The 17415-nt window shown below is 45.8% G+C and overlaps 1 protein-coding gene and 1 long non-coding RNA gene across 6 annotated transcripts in view; one reads left to right on the forward strand and one right to left on the reverse strand.

Moving 5' to 3' along the window:
- Nucleotides 1–975: 975 nt before the first annotated feature.
- Nucleotides 976–9086, reverse strand: LOC146073815 (uncharacterized). The gene is made up of 3 exons (XR_014473315.1): nt 8687–9086; nt 7841–7991; nt 976–1143 (listed from the first exon to the last, which is right to left on the reverse strand). It is a non-coding gene; the product is annotated as an uncharacterized LOC146073815 (long non-coding RNA).
- Nucleotides 8930–17415, forward strand: part of ATXN10 (ataxin 10) — a 111487-nt gene continuing 103001 nt past the window's right edge. For 2 of the 5 annotated variants that reach the window (XM_083181296.1, XM_083181298.1), the window contains exons 1-2: nt 8990–9122; nt 12894–12981. Coding sequence is in view for 3 of the 5 variants with exons in the window: in XM_083181295.1 (XP_083037421.1) it covers nt 8986–9122 (137 nt within the window). In the remaining 2 variants the exon portion in view is untranslated. Of the gene's footprint in view, nt 9123–12893; nt 12982–17415 lie in introns of all 5 variants that reach the window. The other 3 variants (XM_083181295.1, XM_083181293.1, XM_083181294.1) reach the window with 3 other exon arrangements.

The following is a 17415-nucleotide window of genomic DNA, read 5'->3' on the forward strand; positions in this document are numbered from 1 at the left end:
TTCCGGGAGGGTAGGCAAGTATGATTTGAGATGCAATGTGGAGCCGTAACAAGAGCAAAACTGTATGACTTAAGGTAGGTATTTCCTGTTCACAAAACTCCTGTTGTGTCATAATAACACAGGGGGTAAAGCAGGGGTGGGGAACCTGTTTTCTACCAAGGACCATTTGGAAAATGATAAAATCCTTTGGGGGCCATATAAAAATTAGCATCTTAAAAAGTACCCTGCTTCCCCCCGAGTGGTTACATTAGCACCGTGCTTTGGCTGCCGCTGAACAACAGCGTGAAGAGTGCTGGGCGCCTTTTGCGAGAACTCGCTCCCGCCCGTGTTACCACCTCAGGCGAGAACTCCCCCTTCCTTGTCTCCTGGGCAGGCGGGAGGGTGGGCCGGACAAACTGGCTACAGGGGCCGTTTACGGAGTTTCCCCACCCCTGGTGTAATGTATTAGCTCACAGGCTAACCAAGTAAAAATAATTTCCTAAATTGATATTCTGTTGAGTTCCTGATTTGCAGAGAGAGGGAGAGAGAGAGCAAGAGAGAGAGAGAGAGAGAGATTACGGTAAAGTAGGGCTGTGGCCTAAAATTGAGTGTGACTATGCCCATTAATTTTAAAGAATCTAAAAAAATAAAAATAAAAACATGAGAAGGGGGGGGTGGTGGAGGTGGTGGTGGAATGGTGCATGGAGGGCACCCACTTGATACTTCACTTAATCAGGAAGTGCTTCCCTGGCCAGCGCCATCTTCCCAGTGATATTTGGTACCGGTTACTAGAGAGCAAACAGTTTCCAGAGATATCCAGCATATTCCAGAGATACCACCAGAATGATGGCACCAGCAGCCACAGCTATACTCCAGAGGATGGGCGAGGGGCAGCCTGGCTAATTAGCAACACTGTATTTCTTATTTTAGGCAATCAATGGAAACACCACATTTTTTTACATTTTCTTTTTATTAAAATGTGAAAGGGAGCATCGGTGTATTGAAGCCTCATTAATTAAACCATCGATGATCAGTTTTTGGAAGTTCTTGGGGATCCAGACAATTTTTTCCTTTCCCTTGGTCTCCGCTGTCAGTTCTCGCACACATTCCTTCCCATGCTCACTGGCTCGCACAGAGCGTGTACCGGCTGGTTTCATCAGAAGGCTGAAAGCAAACTGACAATTTAGACTTTTTTCCTGCAGGCATTGTCATTCTTATTACAAAATATCATTTACTGAAAGGGGTGTAAAAATACCATCCTAAGAGGCAATTTTCTTCATAGTCCTGTAAGCCTTACTGTAGAAGTTTTCCGAAATATAAAAAAATACATAATGGAAACATGGAAATGTGGTAATAACAGTAATCCCAGCTTCTCATACATGGTCCTCGGGATCCCACACAGTTCATGTTTTCCAGGTCACCAGTGGATTTTAAAATGTGACACTTGTCTCACACGCAGCCCACTTGCTGGGTGATCTGGAAAACATGGCCTATGTAAGGTCCTGAGGACCAAGTTTGAGAACTACTGGCATAACCTATTTATCAACTGGTTCCCGTGGTAATAAGTCTGATTTTTCAACAGTAGGCTGGGTACAAACCAATAAATATATTAATTGATTACACACAAGAAAAATATTGATCACATCCGCATTAAAAATTGCCGATTGTGATCAATAATCTCCTTAACGCTTATCTGAAGATTATTAAGAGTCCGTATTGCCACAGACTGTTAATTTTAAACAAAATTTAACTTTCTATATTCAAAAATGTTAAGGGACAGCAGTAACGAAAATGGCTGTCTACAAGTTAGATCCCAACTGCATTGGAGAATGTCATAAACCACCGGGGACGAATTCTGAAAAGATTGGTACATAAGGTGAAGACTTTTGTCCCCATCTTTAATAACAATAATAATAAAATTGGATCCATAGAACTCTAAGCAACAGATTTAATAGCCCCAGGTCACACATCAGTGTCCACATAAATCATAGCAGTGATATAAGTACAGATCACATCATTTCCACAGGTCTACCGTGAAAATACTCTGTTGTACATGTGTTCTGCTGAGGGGTTGCGGTTCACTTCCAACTGTGTCCATGTCGACTGTGTCGACATTCGGGTAAAAAAAACTATGTCGACCTCGCGACCTGTCGACCGAAAGTCATGTTGACGGTTTCACCTGTACATTCTATATGTCGGTATTTTTACCTTGTTGGGATTTTAAATGTCGGGATTTTGTCCTTTTTGGGATTTTAAATAGCGGGATTTTGACCTTGTCGGGATTTTGTCCTTGTCGTTATTTTGACCCATTCGGGATTTTGACCGTCGGGATTTCATACCGAATCCTCAATACAGCTTCCCCCCCCCCCCCCCCCCATCTTCATCCGCTCAGACGGAGGAAGAGGTGGGACAATGATGCAATTCATGCTAAATTGTATCCTCGTAGTCCCGCCCCTCGCTTTACAATGCCTGTAATATGGTGATTAAAAACCAGAGGCGGGGCTACGTTAATGCAATCTCATAACCCCCCCAACTGTCTCTTCCACTCCCCCTTCAGAGGAACTTGGCTGTTCCCTCCGGGAGGAAGCCAGTGTCTCTGAAACACACAAAAGTACATATATCATGGTTGTTTAAGCTCATTTCTATATCAGACTGATGTAGATTGTAATCAATGTTCTAGTCTGGATGCTTGCAATTCCAGACAAATATTTGCTATCCGAAGTCCCATCTGACTGAGTGATAAAACTAAAATCACCCAGCCGATGGTATCCCGTGAAGTAACGGTGGAAGATGCAGGAAAAAAACTTCTATTCACAGAAATATAACAAGCCAGACAGTGGAGCCGAGAAGGGAGGGCTGCTAATTACCTGAGCCCAGGTCCAATGGAGGTGGGGCCACCATTACCTGGAAACAGCAGCTGCTGCAACTCTCCTCATCCCAACGCATGCTGCTGTTTGGCCAGTCAGGTGCTTAACCCATTGAGTGGCAGCATCTCTGTGGGAGATGTGAAAAATATCGGCTAAAAATCCCGGCGTCGTTCACATTTGTTATATTAATTCAAATTTTAAAAATGTTATGTAAAGAAAAAAAAAACATTATATTTCCTATATAAGGTAACACTAAAGGTCATTATGATGAATGAAAATGTTTGCTCGGCAAGTTTCACACCTATTTTGACAAATTCTTTTGGCACTCACAGGGTTAAAATTATATTTTCTTCTGTATTTTATTGTAAAGGCCCCATTCTTCGAGTGGAGACGTAGGCCCGCAATCCCCCTTGAGCTTCTTAGGTGGCAGGATTGCATGCGATATATCATACAGAGTCCTTTCGCATATGATATATCGCATGCAATCCCAGCAAAGCCTGCACGCGTCGGATTCGATCCAACAGATCACTGCTGCGGCAGGTGCGACGCACAGAGGATCACGCATCGCATCAGACCTACTGTCATTGATGCTGCGTTCTCATTGCCGCCCCTGCAAAAACCCGGGTTTTTGCAGGGGCACAGATCAGTTCAGCTCTACAGACCCCATTCATACTGCACCTTAGACCTGGGAAATTCCTGTGTCTGCCCTGTTCACACTGCCTACCAACAAGTGTGTGGAATCTAAGAGCAGCTTTGATTGGCTGTTTAAAAAAGTATCTTTGATTGGCTGTTTAAAAAGCAGCTTTGAGCAATGCAATGAACTTGCTTTTTTGTATCTTATGAGAAAAACCCAGGTCTAGCCTGTTCACACTGCCATACACCTGTGTATTACCCAGGAATAACCCTGCAAAAAACCTGTGTGTAATTCCCGGGGCATTACACCCGGGAATTTCTCTAACACCCTTTCACACTGAGACAGAACACGGGAAATTACTGCTTGTAACCCGGGTTTTTGCGGCAGTGAGAATGGGGTATTTAGGAGCTTTTCATGCCATTGATCCCCGCAATCGCATGAAAAAAAGAGTTTTCAGGGTTTTTACGGCATTTTCAAATGCACTAAAACCCGCAAACTGGGGCACCACTATAGAAGCCTGTGCATACCTCCCAACTGTCACGATTTTAGAGGGACAGTCCCGATTTTCGGGTCCTGTCCCGCTGTCCCACCCACGGCAGGCATTGTCCCGCTGCGGGGGGTGGCAGTTGGGAGACCCCCAATCTAGTAGAATAGACGCTGTGCGCATGCGCACAGCGTCTATTCTCGTATGAAAATGAGATCGCGGCTAATTAGCATAAGCCGCGCCCTCATTTGCATACGCCCCACCCCCTTTTCGGACGCTCGCGCGGCTTCGCCGCGCGAGTGGCCCTATTTCATACGGACAGAAGTTGGGAGGTATGCCTGTGTCTTCTCTCCGCAGCGCTGCGTGAGGGATCCATCCTCCTAGCGTGCCCCGCTGCCGGTCCATCTCTCTCTGTGCATGTGCAGAGGGACTCCAGGTTCTCAGACCCGAACGTCCAGCACTGGAGCCTCATCGCGAAGGACAGCTCTTATCGCAAGTGCTGTACTTTGCGTTAAAAATCACATATGTTAGTTCATATGCGATTATTCAGAATGCAGTCGCTGGTGGAGTAGGGTGATGTGGGGTGGCAGATGTTAGTGCATCCCCCCATAGGGCCTTAACTATGTGGAAGCTGTGGGGGGAAGAGGCAGAGCATCAATGGGTGGGGAGCTGAAGATTGTGAAATCTAAAAATGTTTTCACTGATTTCACACGTTATAATGGTTGTATTGTTTCCTCATGTTATGCGATGCATGGGGACACGCAAAATTCCGATGAGGAAGTATGTGGCACCCAAACACCGTAATTAAGGTCGATTTGTAAACAAACAGTACAATGTGCAATTGTAAATGAATAATTTGTCAGGAGGGGAGAACGGAATCTTTCAAATGGCACCTTATTTATCGATTTTGGTTAAGTATGAAGGGAGAAAAAGGGAGCCTCACCCCCCAAAAAATCCCCCTTTTAGAAATAACATACAGTATGATGATTTGGACTGCTTTTCTAGGTCTACCTTAAAATTGCTATCGCCAGATTCTCCACTAGATGTCACTACAGATGCTAGTAACTCATTGGTATTTCTTTTGTTCTATTTGATAGTCAAGTATCTTTAGAAAAAGTCAGCTAAGTGTTTTAGAAGTGTTTTTTCTCAAACATTTTTGGAATATCATAGTGACTGTACATGCTCTGTAATGTACTTTGTAAAAGTTTGGCACTTATGGTGCAGACAGGTATTCCCAGAAACTCTAACGGCCTGTCATCTTATAATTTAAAGTGGAGGAAGTAAGACGTGTATCTAGTCATTAGACCCTCCGGGGAGTAATGAAGTACTTGTGGGTAAGAATGCATATACCAGTCAGCCTCAAGAATTCATCTGTTTGTCTGGCCACTGAACAGTATTGACACTGCGCAGGCAGGCAGCCATTCTGTGGTTGGATCAATATTTATGAGAATACAGTCTATTAAATCACTAAGCGATGTCACTGAGCCACTATGTGAGGTATATCAGCCATTTTGTGGTATATCAGCCATTTTTGTGGTCTGAAACAGCTGTGAGGCAGGCTGCTGTGTACCAGTGCAGTACAAAAGATGGCTGCCACCCACTGATGTATCTATAATGGGTGCAAATGTGCAGTGCACACGGGCCCCTTGTCCAGCGGGGCCCACACACTACACAACCTGCACCCATTTAACTATACTCAACTCTACGTTGGCATGCACAGCTGCAAATATCACTAATAAAATGGCTGCCGCTGCATGCGTGCTAGGGATGTCCCTAGGAAGGCAGCTGTTAATTTCTATTTTTATGTTTTTATTTTGAGTAGTGTCTCTCTAGGAAAATGACATTGAATGACTTTTTCCCTGTTCGCAAATAAAAGTCAATCTAAACTGGCTTTTATTCAGGGTTGCCGACTTTTTCTGTCTCCTCTCCGGGAGAAGCCCGGAGAGGAGACTTCCAGCTGCAGGTCGGGGGGCGGGTCTTGAGCTTTACATCATTAAGCCCCGCCCCATGATGATAAAACCCCCCAATTCACGGATCTGCGTGGAGGGGGCGGGGCTAAAATGACGCGATTTTGGCTCCGCCCCCTCCTCTGAGACCCGGGAATTGATGCAATTCAATCCAAACGTATGGGGGAAGACCCCGCAATCGGGGGTGGCGTGGGGGTCCCCCGGAATCCGGGAGGGCTGCCCACCTTTCCGGGGGGCCAGGAGGAGGACCCGATTTTCGGGATCCTCCCGGTAATTCCGGGAGGGTCGGCAACCCTGCTTTTATTTCCAAGGAAGATGGACGAATCAGGGCGTTGCTGATGTCATGTGATGTCAGCAGCCAGCCCCAATCAGGTATCGGCCCGCCTACGTTCTCAGGGAAACGGACAGCATTTTTATGGGGAGTATAAAACGTGGAGACCGTGGAAAGTGAAAGTTGGTAAAACAGGCCGACGGATGGCAGCAGCCATACACATACAAGATTTTGAGGTAAAACTAGCTCAAAACGGGAAAACTGAGCTACCTTGAGCGCAAAATCGCCCAGTGTGTATGCACCTTAACACTCATAGGCCAGCCATTGCAGTGACTATGGTGTCTGAAGTCTATCGCAGAACGGGCCGTGATGTGTTTATAGTAAACAATAGTAAGGCAGACCACCCCCCCCCCCCCCCCCCCCCCTTCTTCCCAAAATGAGTATTAGAGAAACTCAACACCTGCTCTGCAGAAATGGCTTAAACCACAAGGGCGACAATGAGTAGAGATCTGACAGGAGCTACAGAAACAGCCTTAAGGGCTGTCAGTCAATCCCACACCACCTTCAATAGGCTGCACCACAGCGAGCGTCTCCAGAGATTAATTGCACTTTGCTGAAATATCTAACATTATCACAGGGCTTTTTTTGTTTTATTCTAAAGGTGAGATGGGGTGAGAGATAAATGCAATGGAGTCACAGGGAAAATCCCCCAGATTTGGGTTAGGAGCAATTATCAAGTCAGCACTGGAAAAACACTGAAAGCCTTTCAGCGACAGAAAGATTACAGATATTTCATTATTGCACAGAATAGATCAGACTTCCATCTTGATGCCCTTTCCAGTGTTTTCATGTGGTATTTTATATTGCTGCTTAATTAAAATACATACGAAGACTAAATCTCTGATGTTCCGGTGGTGCAGTATAGGCACTCTTCTGGGTTTTACTAAGGTGGGAGTTTGCCCAATCAGAATCTTCTTATTTATTTACGAACTTTTAGAAGATACAGTAGATACAATATACCGGTAATTGGTTGCCATAGCAACATGCCATCTTATTATTATTATTATTATTATGTATTAACAGTTTCTTATACAGCAAAGCAAATTCCGTTGCTCTTTACAATTGGAAATAGGGATAAAAACCCTGTACAGTTACAGACAGTGAAAATGGTAGGAGGGCCCTGCTCGCAAGCTTACAATCTAAAGGGATATAGGCATTTAAACACAAGGATAGGTGGTATCTATTGCATGATAGCCAGGGGCGGATTGGCCCACCGGGAAACCGGGCCATTTCCCAGTGGGCCGGCCCAAAACTCTTTAAAAAGGGGCCGGTCGTGCTCCCCCCTGGGCTGTGGCCGCAGCACTTTGCCCAAATCCAAAATGGCCGCGGGAGGCTGCTGCGCACAGCACCTCCCAGGGCCTTCAAGCAGCACAGCACCTCCCTGGGCCTTCAGAAAGAAACAGCAGGTGAGCCACCCCTCCGCGCACATTACATACCGGCACACCCCCCCCCCCGCATTACATACTGCCACCCCCCACGCGCATTACATACCGCTTCCAGCCCCCCCGCGCAGTACATACGCCCACACATCCCCCCCCCCCCCGCTCAAGTCCCAATCCGCCCCTGATAATAGCATACCTTCCAAGTGCCGCTATTTGGAGACTGTTCCGCTGTTTCTCTCGCGGCTGGCAATGTCTCGTGGGCGGGAGCCAGAGATCACCGCTGCTCTGCACATGCGCACAGCGTCTATTCTCGGAGACTCACAAAGCCGCTGGTAATGCCGCCACAGCTGCAAAAATGTAACCAGGACAGTTGGGAGGTATGCTCGCCTCACTGACAGCAGTGCATCCCTGACTTGCTGACAGCGTCACATCACCGTCTCACTGACATAATCGCATCACTGCCTCATTAATAGCAGCCAATCCCTAACAGTGACGCATCTCTGGCTCACTCACAGCACTTTGGGTGACTGTTGTCATTAGGCCCCATCCCAAGACTGGAAAATGCCTGTGATTTGCAGGTATGGGGCAGTTCCAAATAGCACAATCTTTTAGTCTTTTAAGGTAGACATACACTGGGGCGATTTGGGCCCTTTTCAACCAATTTTGATGCATTGGGCCAATAAATTGTGTAAAAAGCTTCAAATTGCGTGTGTTAAAGTTCTGATTCAGATCCAGGGTAACGTGCGCATTGGATCGGAAGATTGCAATGGCTACTACAGGAACACACACACACCTCTCCCAACATTACCCTCTCCAGGAGGGACAGAATGCTCTGTTTCTGGACTTCCCTTGAAAGTATGATTGCCATCACCTGTGATGAAACGCCTTTCTTATCAATTAACCAGGTTCAACACAGGTGATGGCAATTATATATTCAGGGGGAAGTCCAGGAACAGAGCATTGTGTCCCTCCTGGAGAGGGTCATGTTGGGAGGTATGCACACACACAAATTCACAGCACATCATTGTAACTATGTGTGTACATGGATAGAAGGCTGTGCAGTTTGCAGATCACTACATCATGTTATCATGTCCGCTCAGGCCAGCTACACGGGACGGGATCCTCTGCTAGCAGAGTAGTATACACAACACACAGCCACGTGTATTTGCTCCTTACAGTATGACAGACAGTGGGACAGACACACTGCACATCCTATCAGAGCCCGCCCCCTATCCACCCAATCCCATCCCTTGTCTCTTGATCCCGTTCTCCAATAAGCCGCGGACTTCCTCTACCTCGGCCCGGTTACTATGACAGCGGACGGGCGGGCTTTCTGGCAAGATGGCGGCGCCCATGGATCGCCTGACAGAAGTGTGCACAGAGATAGAAAGATGGGTGAGGGAAGATCTGGAGCGGGGGGAAGCCGGGACAGATGGGGTGCAGCGGCTCACCGAGCTGTTCAGGCAGCAGCTGTACAGGTGAGTCCTCCTACTTACTCCATACTCTGCTGCTGTGGAACTACAACGCTCAGCGCAGCATGCCTCGCTACTGGGACCTTTAGTAATGCAACAGCTGGTGAGAAACAGGTTTATTGTTTGGACTGCCCCATAGGCAAGAGAGGTTTGGGGTATATGGCTTTGTAAGGCATTCAAGTATGGCTGCCAGGGCTCTCTTCATGCTATGGAATGGCAGAGGCGGTAAAATGAGGGAAGGATGTCCTAGTGATAACTGAGCTTAATGGCGACAGGCAGCACGGCAAATTACACGGTGAGCAGAGGTGCTTTGAAATTCCATACTTGAGCTCAGTTTTCACTGTGACAGCCGCCGTGTAGGTCTAAATTGTAGTGGGCTAAAGGACCTTCTGATGTCACAGGGGAGGAGAGGGGGTGGAGAGAGGAGGAGCAAGGTCGGGAGAAGGGTCCCAAACGGACCCTCGCGGGCTCGCTTCGCTTGCCACGCTTCAGGCACGGTGGCTCGCTCCACTCCACTTCGCTCGTCCAGGAGGACCTCTAACATCAGTCTCCTCCAAGGGATTTGCCACTTTTAGAGGGCCATTTTCAGCAGATTTCATGCAGATGACCAGACCTCTGCAGAGACCCTTCACCTACTCCCCTCAAGCCGCCGCTTGGCCCGCTGCCCAGGGAATAACACCTTTTTTGATGACTATTGGCGACTGTCATGAGAATTCTTGTCAAGATAGGCTTCATTATACATTAAACAAGCAACATTTGTGTTTCCAGGTGTCTCAGACCATGTGCCTGTTTCAGACCCGATTGCACAGCTGTAAATTCACAGGCCGGCGATTGTCAATAGTCTGTGTATGCATATGAAACAGTATGCAGGCCCGATACCGTCCTGCAATAAATCTGCTACTTTTTTTTAGGCTGTACGCCAGGTGATTGACAGGAAGCCGGCGTTTGGGGGTGATAACTGTCCTTTTTCTGGGAGTGTCAGGGAAAATGTAGGCATGGCCAGGCATTTCAGGGGAAGTTATGTGGCCTCCGCTCCGGCCCTGATCGGCCTGTTTCTAGCGCAGCCGCCGACTGCGCATTGGAAAAATCATTTGATGGTGAGCAGTTTGTGAATGGATTTCCAGCTGTTCGCAGGCCTGCAATATTTTCACAAGCCGTGCAATGCAATTTGATTGCAGCGCTCCAAAAATGAGCAGCTGTGTGATCAGGTCTGAATCATCCCCAATGTTGCCAATTCAGTTAGGGGCGATGCTTCCAATGCCATATGTAGAACTCCTTCCTTAAGGGCTGTTTCACACAGTACGGTTCCTGCCGCACGGTGAAATCCCGTACGGTCAGGGAGCCGCGCCGCACTCAGAATTTTATAATGGCAGGGATGGCCACAGCCCGGCAGCCGTCCCTTCCAGTGGGGGGATCCGGCTGCAGCCGTGCGGCCGGGCCGTGGCCGTCCCGTGTGAATGGACACAATAGTGTCCATTCACAACTGCTGAGTGCGGCACGGCTCCCTGGCCGTACGGGATTTCACCGTGCGGCAGGAACCGTACTGTGTGAAACAGCCCTTAGTGTGTCTGATTATGCTGCCTGAAATAGACCTTGGTGCAGATTTAATGAGCATCGGTTTATCAATTCTGCTGATGGTGTTAAAGCTCAATAGAAAATTTCATACGGCTTCTGCCGCCAATAAACAAATCTGACAATTTTACCCACTCATTAGCAGCTTGGTAGGTGAATGGGCTGGCACCTTTCCTATGAAATTGTTTCATTTGTTACGCAGTATATCGATACTTAAGGTCCATACACACTGGGTGACTATGCTCAGCATGTACGGACAGCGATGATGACAATCACCGCTGAGGGGGAAAGCCGCTCAGTGCATACACACTGAGCGGCTTTCCCCCTGCCCGGTGCCGACAGAGGGGGGAGGACGGCTTTGCATAGCACAGAGCTATTCAAAGCCGCTCATCTGCTGGTATTACCAGCAGATGAGCCGCTTTCCCGGCGATGTTATGCGGGAGCGCACAGCAGCACTCGCCACTCATCGCTGGGGCATACATACTGGGCGGCTTTGAGCTGAAAGCCGCTCAAACCTGCTGTTTTGAGCGACTTTCAGCTCAAAGTCACCCAGTGTGTATGGGCCTTCTTTACTTTTATCCTTGGTATTTATCTGCGCTCAAGTATCTTGTCCCAAAACCTTACATTAAAGTCAAGACGCGTTTTTTTCTCTCTTCATTTTCTATGGGAAAAAGAGTCCACACAGCCTTCGGCCCAGAGGACAGATGTGTTGACAGATTACGAGTAACTAGATCAGGCATGACCAAACTGTGGCCCTCCAGCTGTTGTGAAACCACAAGTCCCATCATGCCTTGCCACATTTTGCTATTAGGGAATGCTAAAACTATGACAAGGCATGCTGGGATGTGTAGTTTCACAACCGCTGGAGGGCCACAGTTTGGACAGGCCTGAACTAGATAATGATGCATTAGGGGGAAAAGGGTGCCCACTTCTCCATGGTATTGCAGGAGGAAGGGGACCCGATAATTACAAAATGTTAAATATATGTTAATACATCTCCAATACTGTGAGGCACATGGCATCAGGAAGCAAGCTATAATGGGGAACGTACTGTGAGGCATAAGGCACCTGTAAGTCGGCTGTAAAGGAGAATGTACCGGAAGAACTGTGAGACACCAAGAGATCAGCTGCCATTAAGAATATACTTCGTAGTTCTGGAATGTACAAGGCACCAGGAAGTACACTGACGCCCATGGCAATGCTAGACAATGCACAGAATCCCAGGGATAGATCTAGGCAGGCAGGTAAGACAAAGGTATGGCACTGAGCAGGTTTAAGTAGCTTGACTGTAAGAGGAAAGGCTGGCCATTGGCTGAGCTGGTCACATGACAAGAGTTAAACTAAAAAATGGTGAACACATGCTTCCTCATTGTGTTGGTTACAGGAGGCTACTTTATTTTATTTACAACAGTGGTGGCAAACTCGTGGACCTCCAGCTGTTGTGGAACTACACATCCCAGCATGCCCTGCCACAGTTTTAGCAATCCATTCTATAAAATCTATGACGGGGCATGGTGGGATGTTTAGTTCCACAACAGCTGGAGGGCCATGAGTTTGACACCACTGATTTTATCATTCTACATTAAATTATCGCATTATTGAGCTGAGCACATCAATGTTTGCCGGGTTCTTGATTCATAAGGGGTCATTTGCTTGTGGCTGATCTTTTCTTACCGCAAAGGTGCAACATTATGTATTACCTTGCCTTTAAATCAAGGATCCCATCCATAGTACCCCCCCCCCCCCCCCCCCCACACACACACACTTCTTTCTCATTTAAGCAAAGCTTGTGCAAACTTTTTGCACTAGTGTGCTGTGCAGCAGATAGCTAATTATTAAGTAATCTGTCATCTGTGTTCATCAGTGGGGATACTGTCCAGGAGTATGTTGTAGAACCTATCTTGACCAGCCAAAATCATACCAAAAAAAAAGGAAAGTTCCTCCAGGAAAGCTGCCCCGTGCTTCACTACTCCAGCTGCTGTGATCCATAACAGCCATGGTTTTCTGAATCACTCATTTTTGGTGCATCTGATTGGGTGCCTGGGGCTACCGTAGAAGTCAATGTACATCCCAGCACCCGTGCAGTACATAAATCATTGCTACTTTAACTTCCACCATCAACTAATATGGGACCTGCCTTGTGTTCCTTATTAATGGAACGAAAGAGCGCTATATAAATGTATTTTATTTATTTATTATTTACAGTCTCTTTATATAGCGCAGCAGCTTCCGTAGCCGTTTACAGTTGTAGACAGTGATAGAACAAACTGAGTAACCACAGACAGACATGAAGGTAAGAGGGCCCTGCTGCAAGCTTACAATCTATAGGAATACATTATTATACAGTAGTTATCACAATATTCCCTAAAGCAGGCATGTAAAAACTATGGCCCTCCAGCTGTTGTGAAACCACATATCCCAGCATGCCTTGCAATAGTTTTAGCATTCCCTGATAGCAAAACTGTGGCAAGGCATGATGGGACTTGCAGTTTAACAACAGCTGGAGGCCCATCGTTTGGACATGCCTGCCCTAAAATGTGACTGTTGCGGTTTTACATTTGTCTTTCCCAGCAAACATTAGAGATGCTTTTAAAGATAATCTGGGTACTATTGACGCCCCTTGCGTTTCTTTGTTCCCCCGTTAGCCTGCATTCGGTACAGCAATAACCAAGTAATTTGGTAACACCAGCAAATCATTCTCTCCTGTTTCAGTGTCCTCGCTAAGGTTACGTGTGCAGACTCTCTGCTGTTCCGTCGTTGCACTTTCCAACCTGTGGCTGCCTAGCTTGTCCTGACCTTATCCGTTGTTCCCTTAATAAGTATCTTATGATCGCTCCACATTTCCTGCCATCTGCCCCGCTGAGCTTGCCAGCATATTTATATTTGTTTGGCCGGCCGTGTCGTAGCTCCGCGTTCGCTACAGCTGTGTCAGTATTCAGCCTCTCCCATGTGGTAAACCAGAGCTGGAGAGGGATAAGGAACAGTTCTGCTCACTGAAATTAGTCTCTTAACCCCAGATCCCTTAGGGTGTGTGCACGTACATAGCTTAGCCGTATCCTCCACTCTCAGGCTTCAGTTGGGAGACGGGCTACGGCAAACTTTTTAAGTATAAAGTTTTCATTGTTCATGTTTTATACATATGAAATCTGGTTTTCTCAAGGCTATCATTACTTCTGATTTGCAGCCTACAGAGGCTATGCACTAGTCTTCAACGGTTTTATATCATGGACTATAGTTGTCTGTAATAGCCTGTGTGTGATGCTCTTGTCAGCTGTAAAGTGGCCTAATTGGCATATACAGGTCACCCAAGTCTCCGCCCCTCTCTCCTTTCACAACCCCCCCCCCCCCCAGCAACACTTGCTGCTCCATCCCTATCCGCTCCCCGCCCCACCCCGCCCCCAATCTCACCAGTGGGAGGTGACGTAGATATTTGAACCCTTCGAGCGGCAACGTTGCGGTGAGAGATACTCAAAATAAATACAACGACAGCTAAGTCAATTAATTGAAGGTTAGGCAAATATTGCACCCCAAAAAAAGAGCAGTCGCTGTGAGCGGCGCTGGCATTTTTAGTGGAAATTTTGAGGATCTCTCACAGTTGGTGCTCAAAAAGTTAATTACTTTTTTTAAATTTTTTGCCCTTGGCAAGGACATATTTTTATGTTATCAAGCAATTAAAAACAAAATAAGTTCTGGTCACAAATGTAATAACAATATTATTAATTATTTATAGTGCATAGTCTGATCATTTGAAAGGTGTGATGTATTATGTCGACAGTCAGAATTTCAACAGCATAATGTCTACATGGTCTAACTGTTGTGAATGTCAAAAGTTTACAATAGGATTTTATATTATAAAATATAACTGCGCGTAAACTAAATCAAACCATAACTGCACTCCCAAATTGATAATTTATACATAATATAATTGTCCTGTTGTGCAGAAGATCTTTTCTTTGCCCCCCTACACACGGAGTGATATAGGGGCATTTTCTAAGTGATCTAGTATGATAGGTTAGAGAATGCCCATAAATTGATATGCGTGTAGGCCCCATAACCCTAACTTTAAAATAATATGTCAACTTCCTGTCAACTTTACTAGTATCGACACTGTGTATGTCAACATTTTGACATATAGTGTGATTTAGAATGGCTACCTATAGACAAGTTGCTCTGCGTCTTCCATGCTGTGTACAACGGCTGACGTGAGTAATGATGTTCTGTACATGGTAATACCGGGATTATACGGGATTATGTCATACTGCGGCGTTCTGCAAATAGCGCGACTTAATGATGTTTTGGAGGAATGAGTCTCTTTTTATAGCTCGCTATCATTCCGACTAAACACAAAAATGAAAATAGTTCTATTAAAATTCGGCAATCTTCATGGCTCTTGGAGGGAAAAAGCTTAAGTCAGCCGTATGTATAATGTTCAGCGGTAACTATCTGGCATTGCTCTGACAATGGTCAGCTCTGTGGTCTATAAAAGGAGAGGGATGGATGTAATCTACTGAGCTTCTGTGTTATAAAAAAAATGTCCTTTTGTAGCCAAAGGTCTGTTGAGCTATGTATTCTGAAGGTGGCAACAACGTGTATAAGTAGAAATGCAGTAGTTTAAGCTGTGTGAATGCGCAGTTAAACCTCAGTGCAGCTACCATACAGAACCACAGAGTAGATACACCTCTAACTACTCAAATAGACAATTGTGACAAAGAGAAGAGTATAACTGACAGGTGGCGCTCAGGTGGTAACTATGTATAGAGGGTGATAGACCTCAGGTGAAAATAAAACGTATATACAATAAAAGAGTGTTATACAAAACCAAATGGGACTTCTCAATATCACACAGAGTTTGAGAAGCGTGGATGATTTCAATTGTTCCACAAATGAATTCTCCCCTATTGAATATAAATGGGAAAAACAATAGGGAGAGACATGGTGCAAATCATTATGGTAAAAAAGGATTTAATACATTAGATACACTCACAAGGTGTTGCAGATAAAATGGCGTGTAACAAAGAATCCAAGGCAATGCAGCAAACACAGTGATGTTAATCGGGAGAGGAGTCCTGTCCAGGGTCCCTTGGTCCGGAATCAAGGGGGGCTCAGTCCAGGGTCTTCCTGCGGTGTAGATGCTGCTACCCAGAGATCCAATGTCCAAGCATGAACGGGACACGCTTAACGTGTTTCGGAAGTCTATGTTCCTTCTTCAGAAGCGTGTTTGTAAAGTCCCCAAGTGGGCATATATATACCCCTTGCCATTAAAACAATACATTACAGCTGCCGCTATTCGGCGTCCAATATCCGGGTTCCGTGTGAAACAAAGATGGTGGTGCGTTCCATACACCGGAAATGCGTCACTTCATGCGGTCCAACTGCCGGAAGTGAGCGCGCTAAACACCTATCAATGTGGCTATGCGTTCCAACATACTGCTGGCTGCGTTCCACTTGATTACTCAATGCGTTCTCACATATAGGATATCTACCTGTGTGTGTAGTGGGTATACACAGGGAAACCGGACATTGTTTACAATAACTGTTTGCTGCATTGCCTTGGATTCTTTGTTACACGCCATTTTATCTGCAACACCTTGTGAGTGTATCTAATGTATTAAATCCTTTTTTACCATAATGATTTGCACCATGTCTCTCCCTATTGTTTTTCCCATTTATATTCAATAGGGGAGAATTCATTTGTGGAACAATTGAAATCATCCACGCTTCTCAAACTCTGTGCGATATTGAGAAGTCCCATTTGGTTTTGTATAACCCTCTTTTATTGTATATACGTTTTATTTTCACCTGAGGTCTATCACCCTCTATACATAGTTACCACCTGAGCGCCACCTGTCAGTTCTACTCTTCTCTTTGTCACAAACGTGTATAATACGCAAAACCCAAATCGGTCACTTGTCTGGTGACAGAATTTTTTTAAATATGGCAGCGAGCGAGGAGATACAAGCTAATGCAAGCACAGTGAGTCCTATTAGGAGGAAAGTGCTATATAAATAACATTATTATTATTAACGCTACATGCGATCCGTTGAGCAGAGCTTACCAAACTCCGCCATTACAAGTTTTAAGGCTCTCCGTGCTTGACTACATGAAACCTGACTGAGATTCTAGTTGTCACCTGTGCTCAAACATGGATATCCTCAAAACCTGTACTGTAATACTTTTAAAAACTCTGCTATAGAGTATTTGTGTGTAAAACCACGTGATATATGTGTCAATTCTAGGGTTAATAAATGGCAAAGTTCCTTTATACCCATTTCACACCAAGAAGCAAATTACCAGGTTAAAGCTTTTCAACCGGGGAAGTTGCTGAAAAACCCGGGTTTTTCCTTTGGTGTGAAAAGGTCAACTCGTTTCTTAAATTCTGGGTTGCCGACCCTGCTCTTGACCAGGCTTGGTGACCCGGGATTTAAGACCCTTTCACACTGAAGAAAAACCCGGGATTTTTAGCAAAGCTTTAGCCCGGTAGTTTGCTGGTGGTGTGAATTGGGGTCAGACTGCACCCGGCAAAATGACCCGGCACTGAAAAATGCCTGGTAATTGCCGAGTGGGCGGTGTGAAAGGGGTATTATAGAAGCTCAAAGCCATGGGAAAGAATGTGTTATGGGCGGTATAATGTCTTCTGTAACTAATATAGAGGAAAACAGTATTGTTCATAAACAAATTGTTATTGTTCCATTTTTGGTCTAGGATGTGTAATGTACTAAAGTATTAA

Source organism: Crinia signifera, chromosome 4 (assembly GCF_055691185.1).
Source record: "Crinia signifera chromosome 4, ASM5569118v1, whole genome shotgun sequence".
Lineage (NCBI taxonomy): Eukaryota > Metazoa > Chordata > Amphibia > Anura > Myobatrachidae > Crinia > Crinia signifera.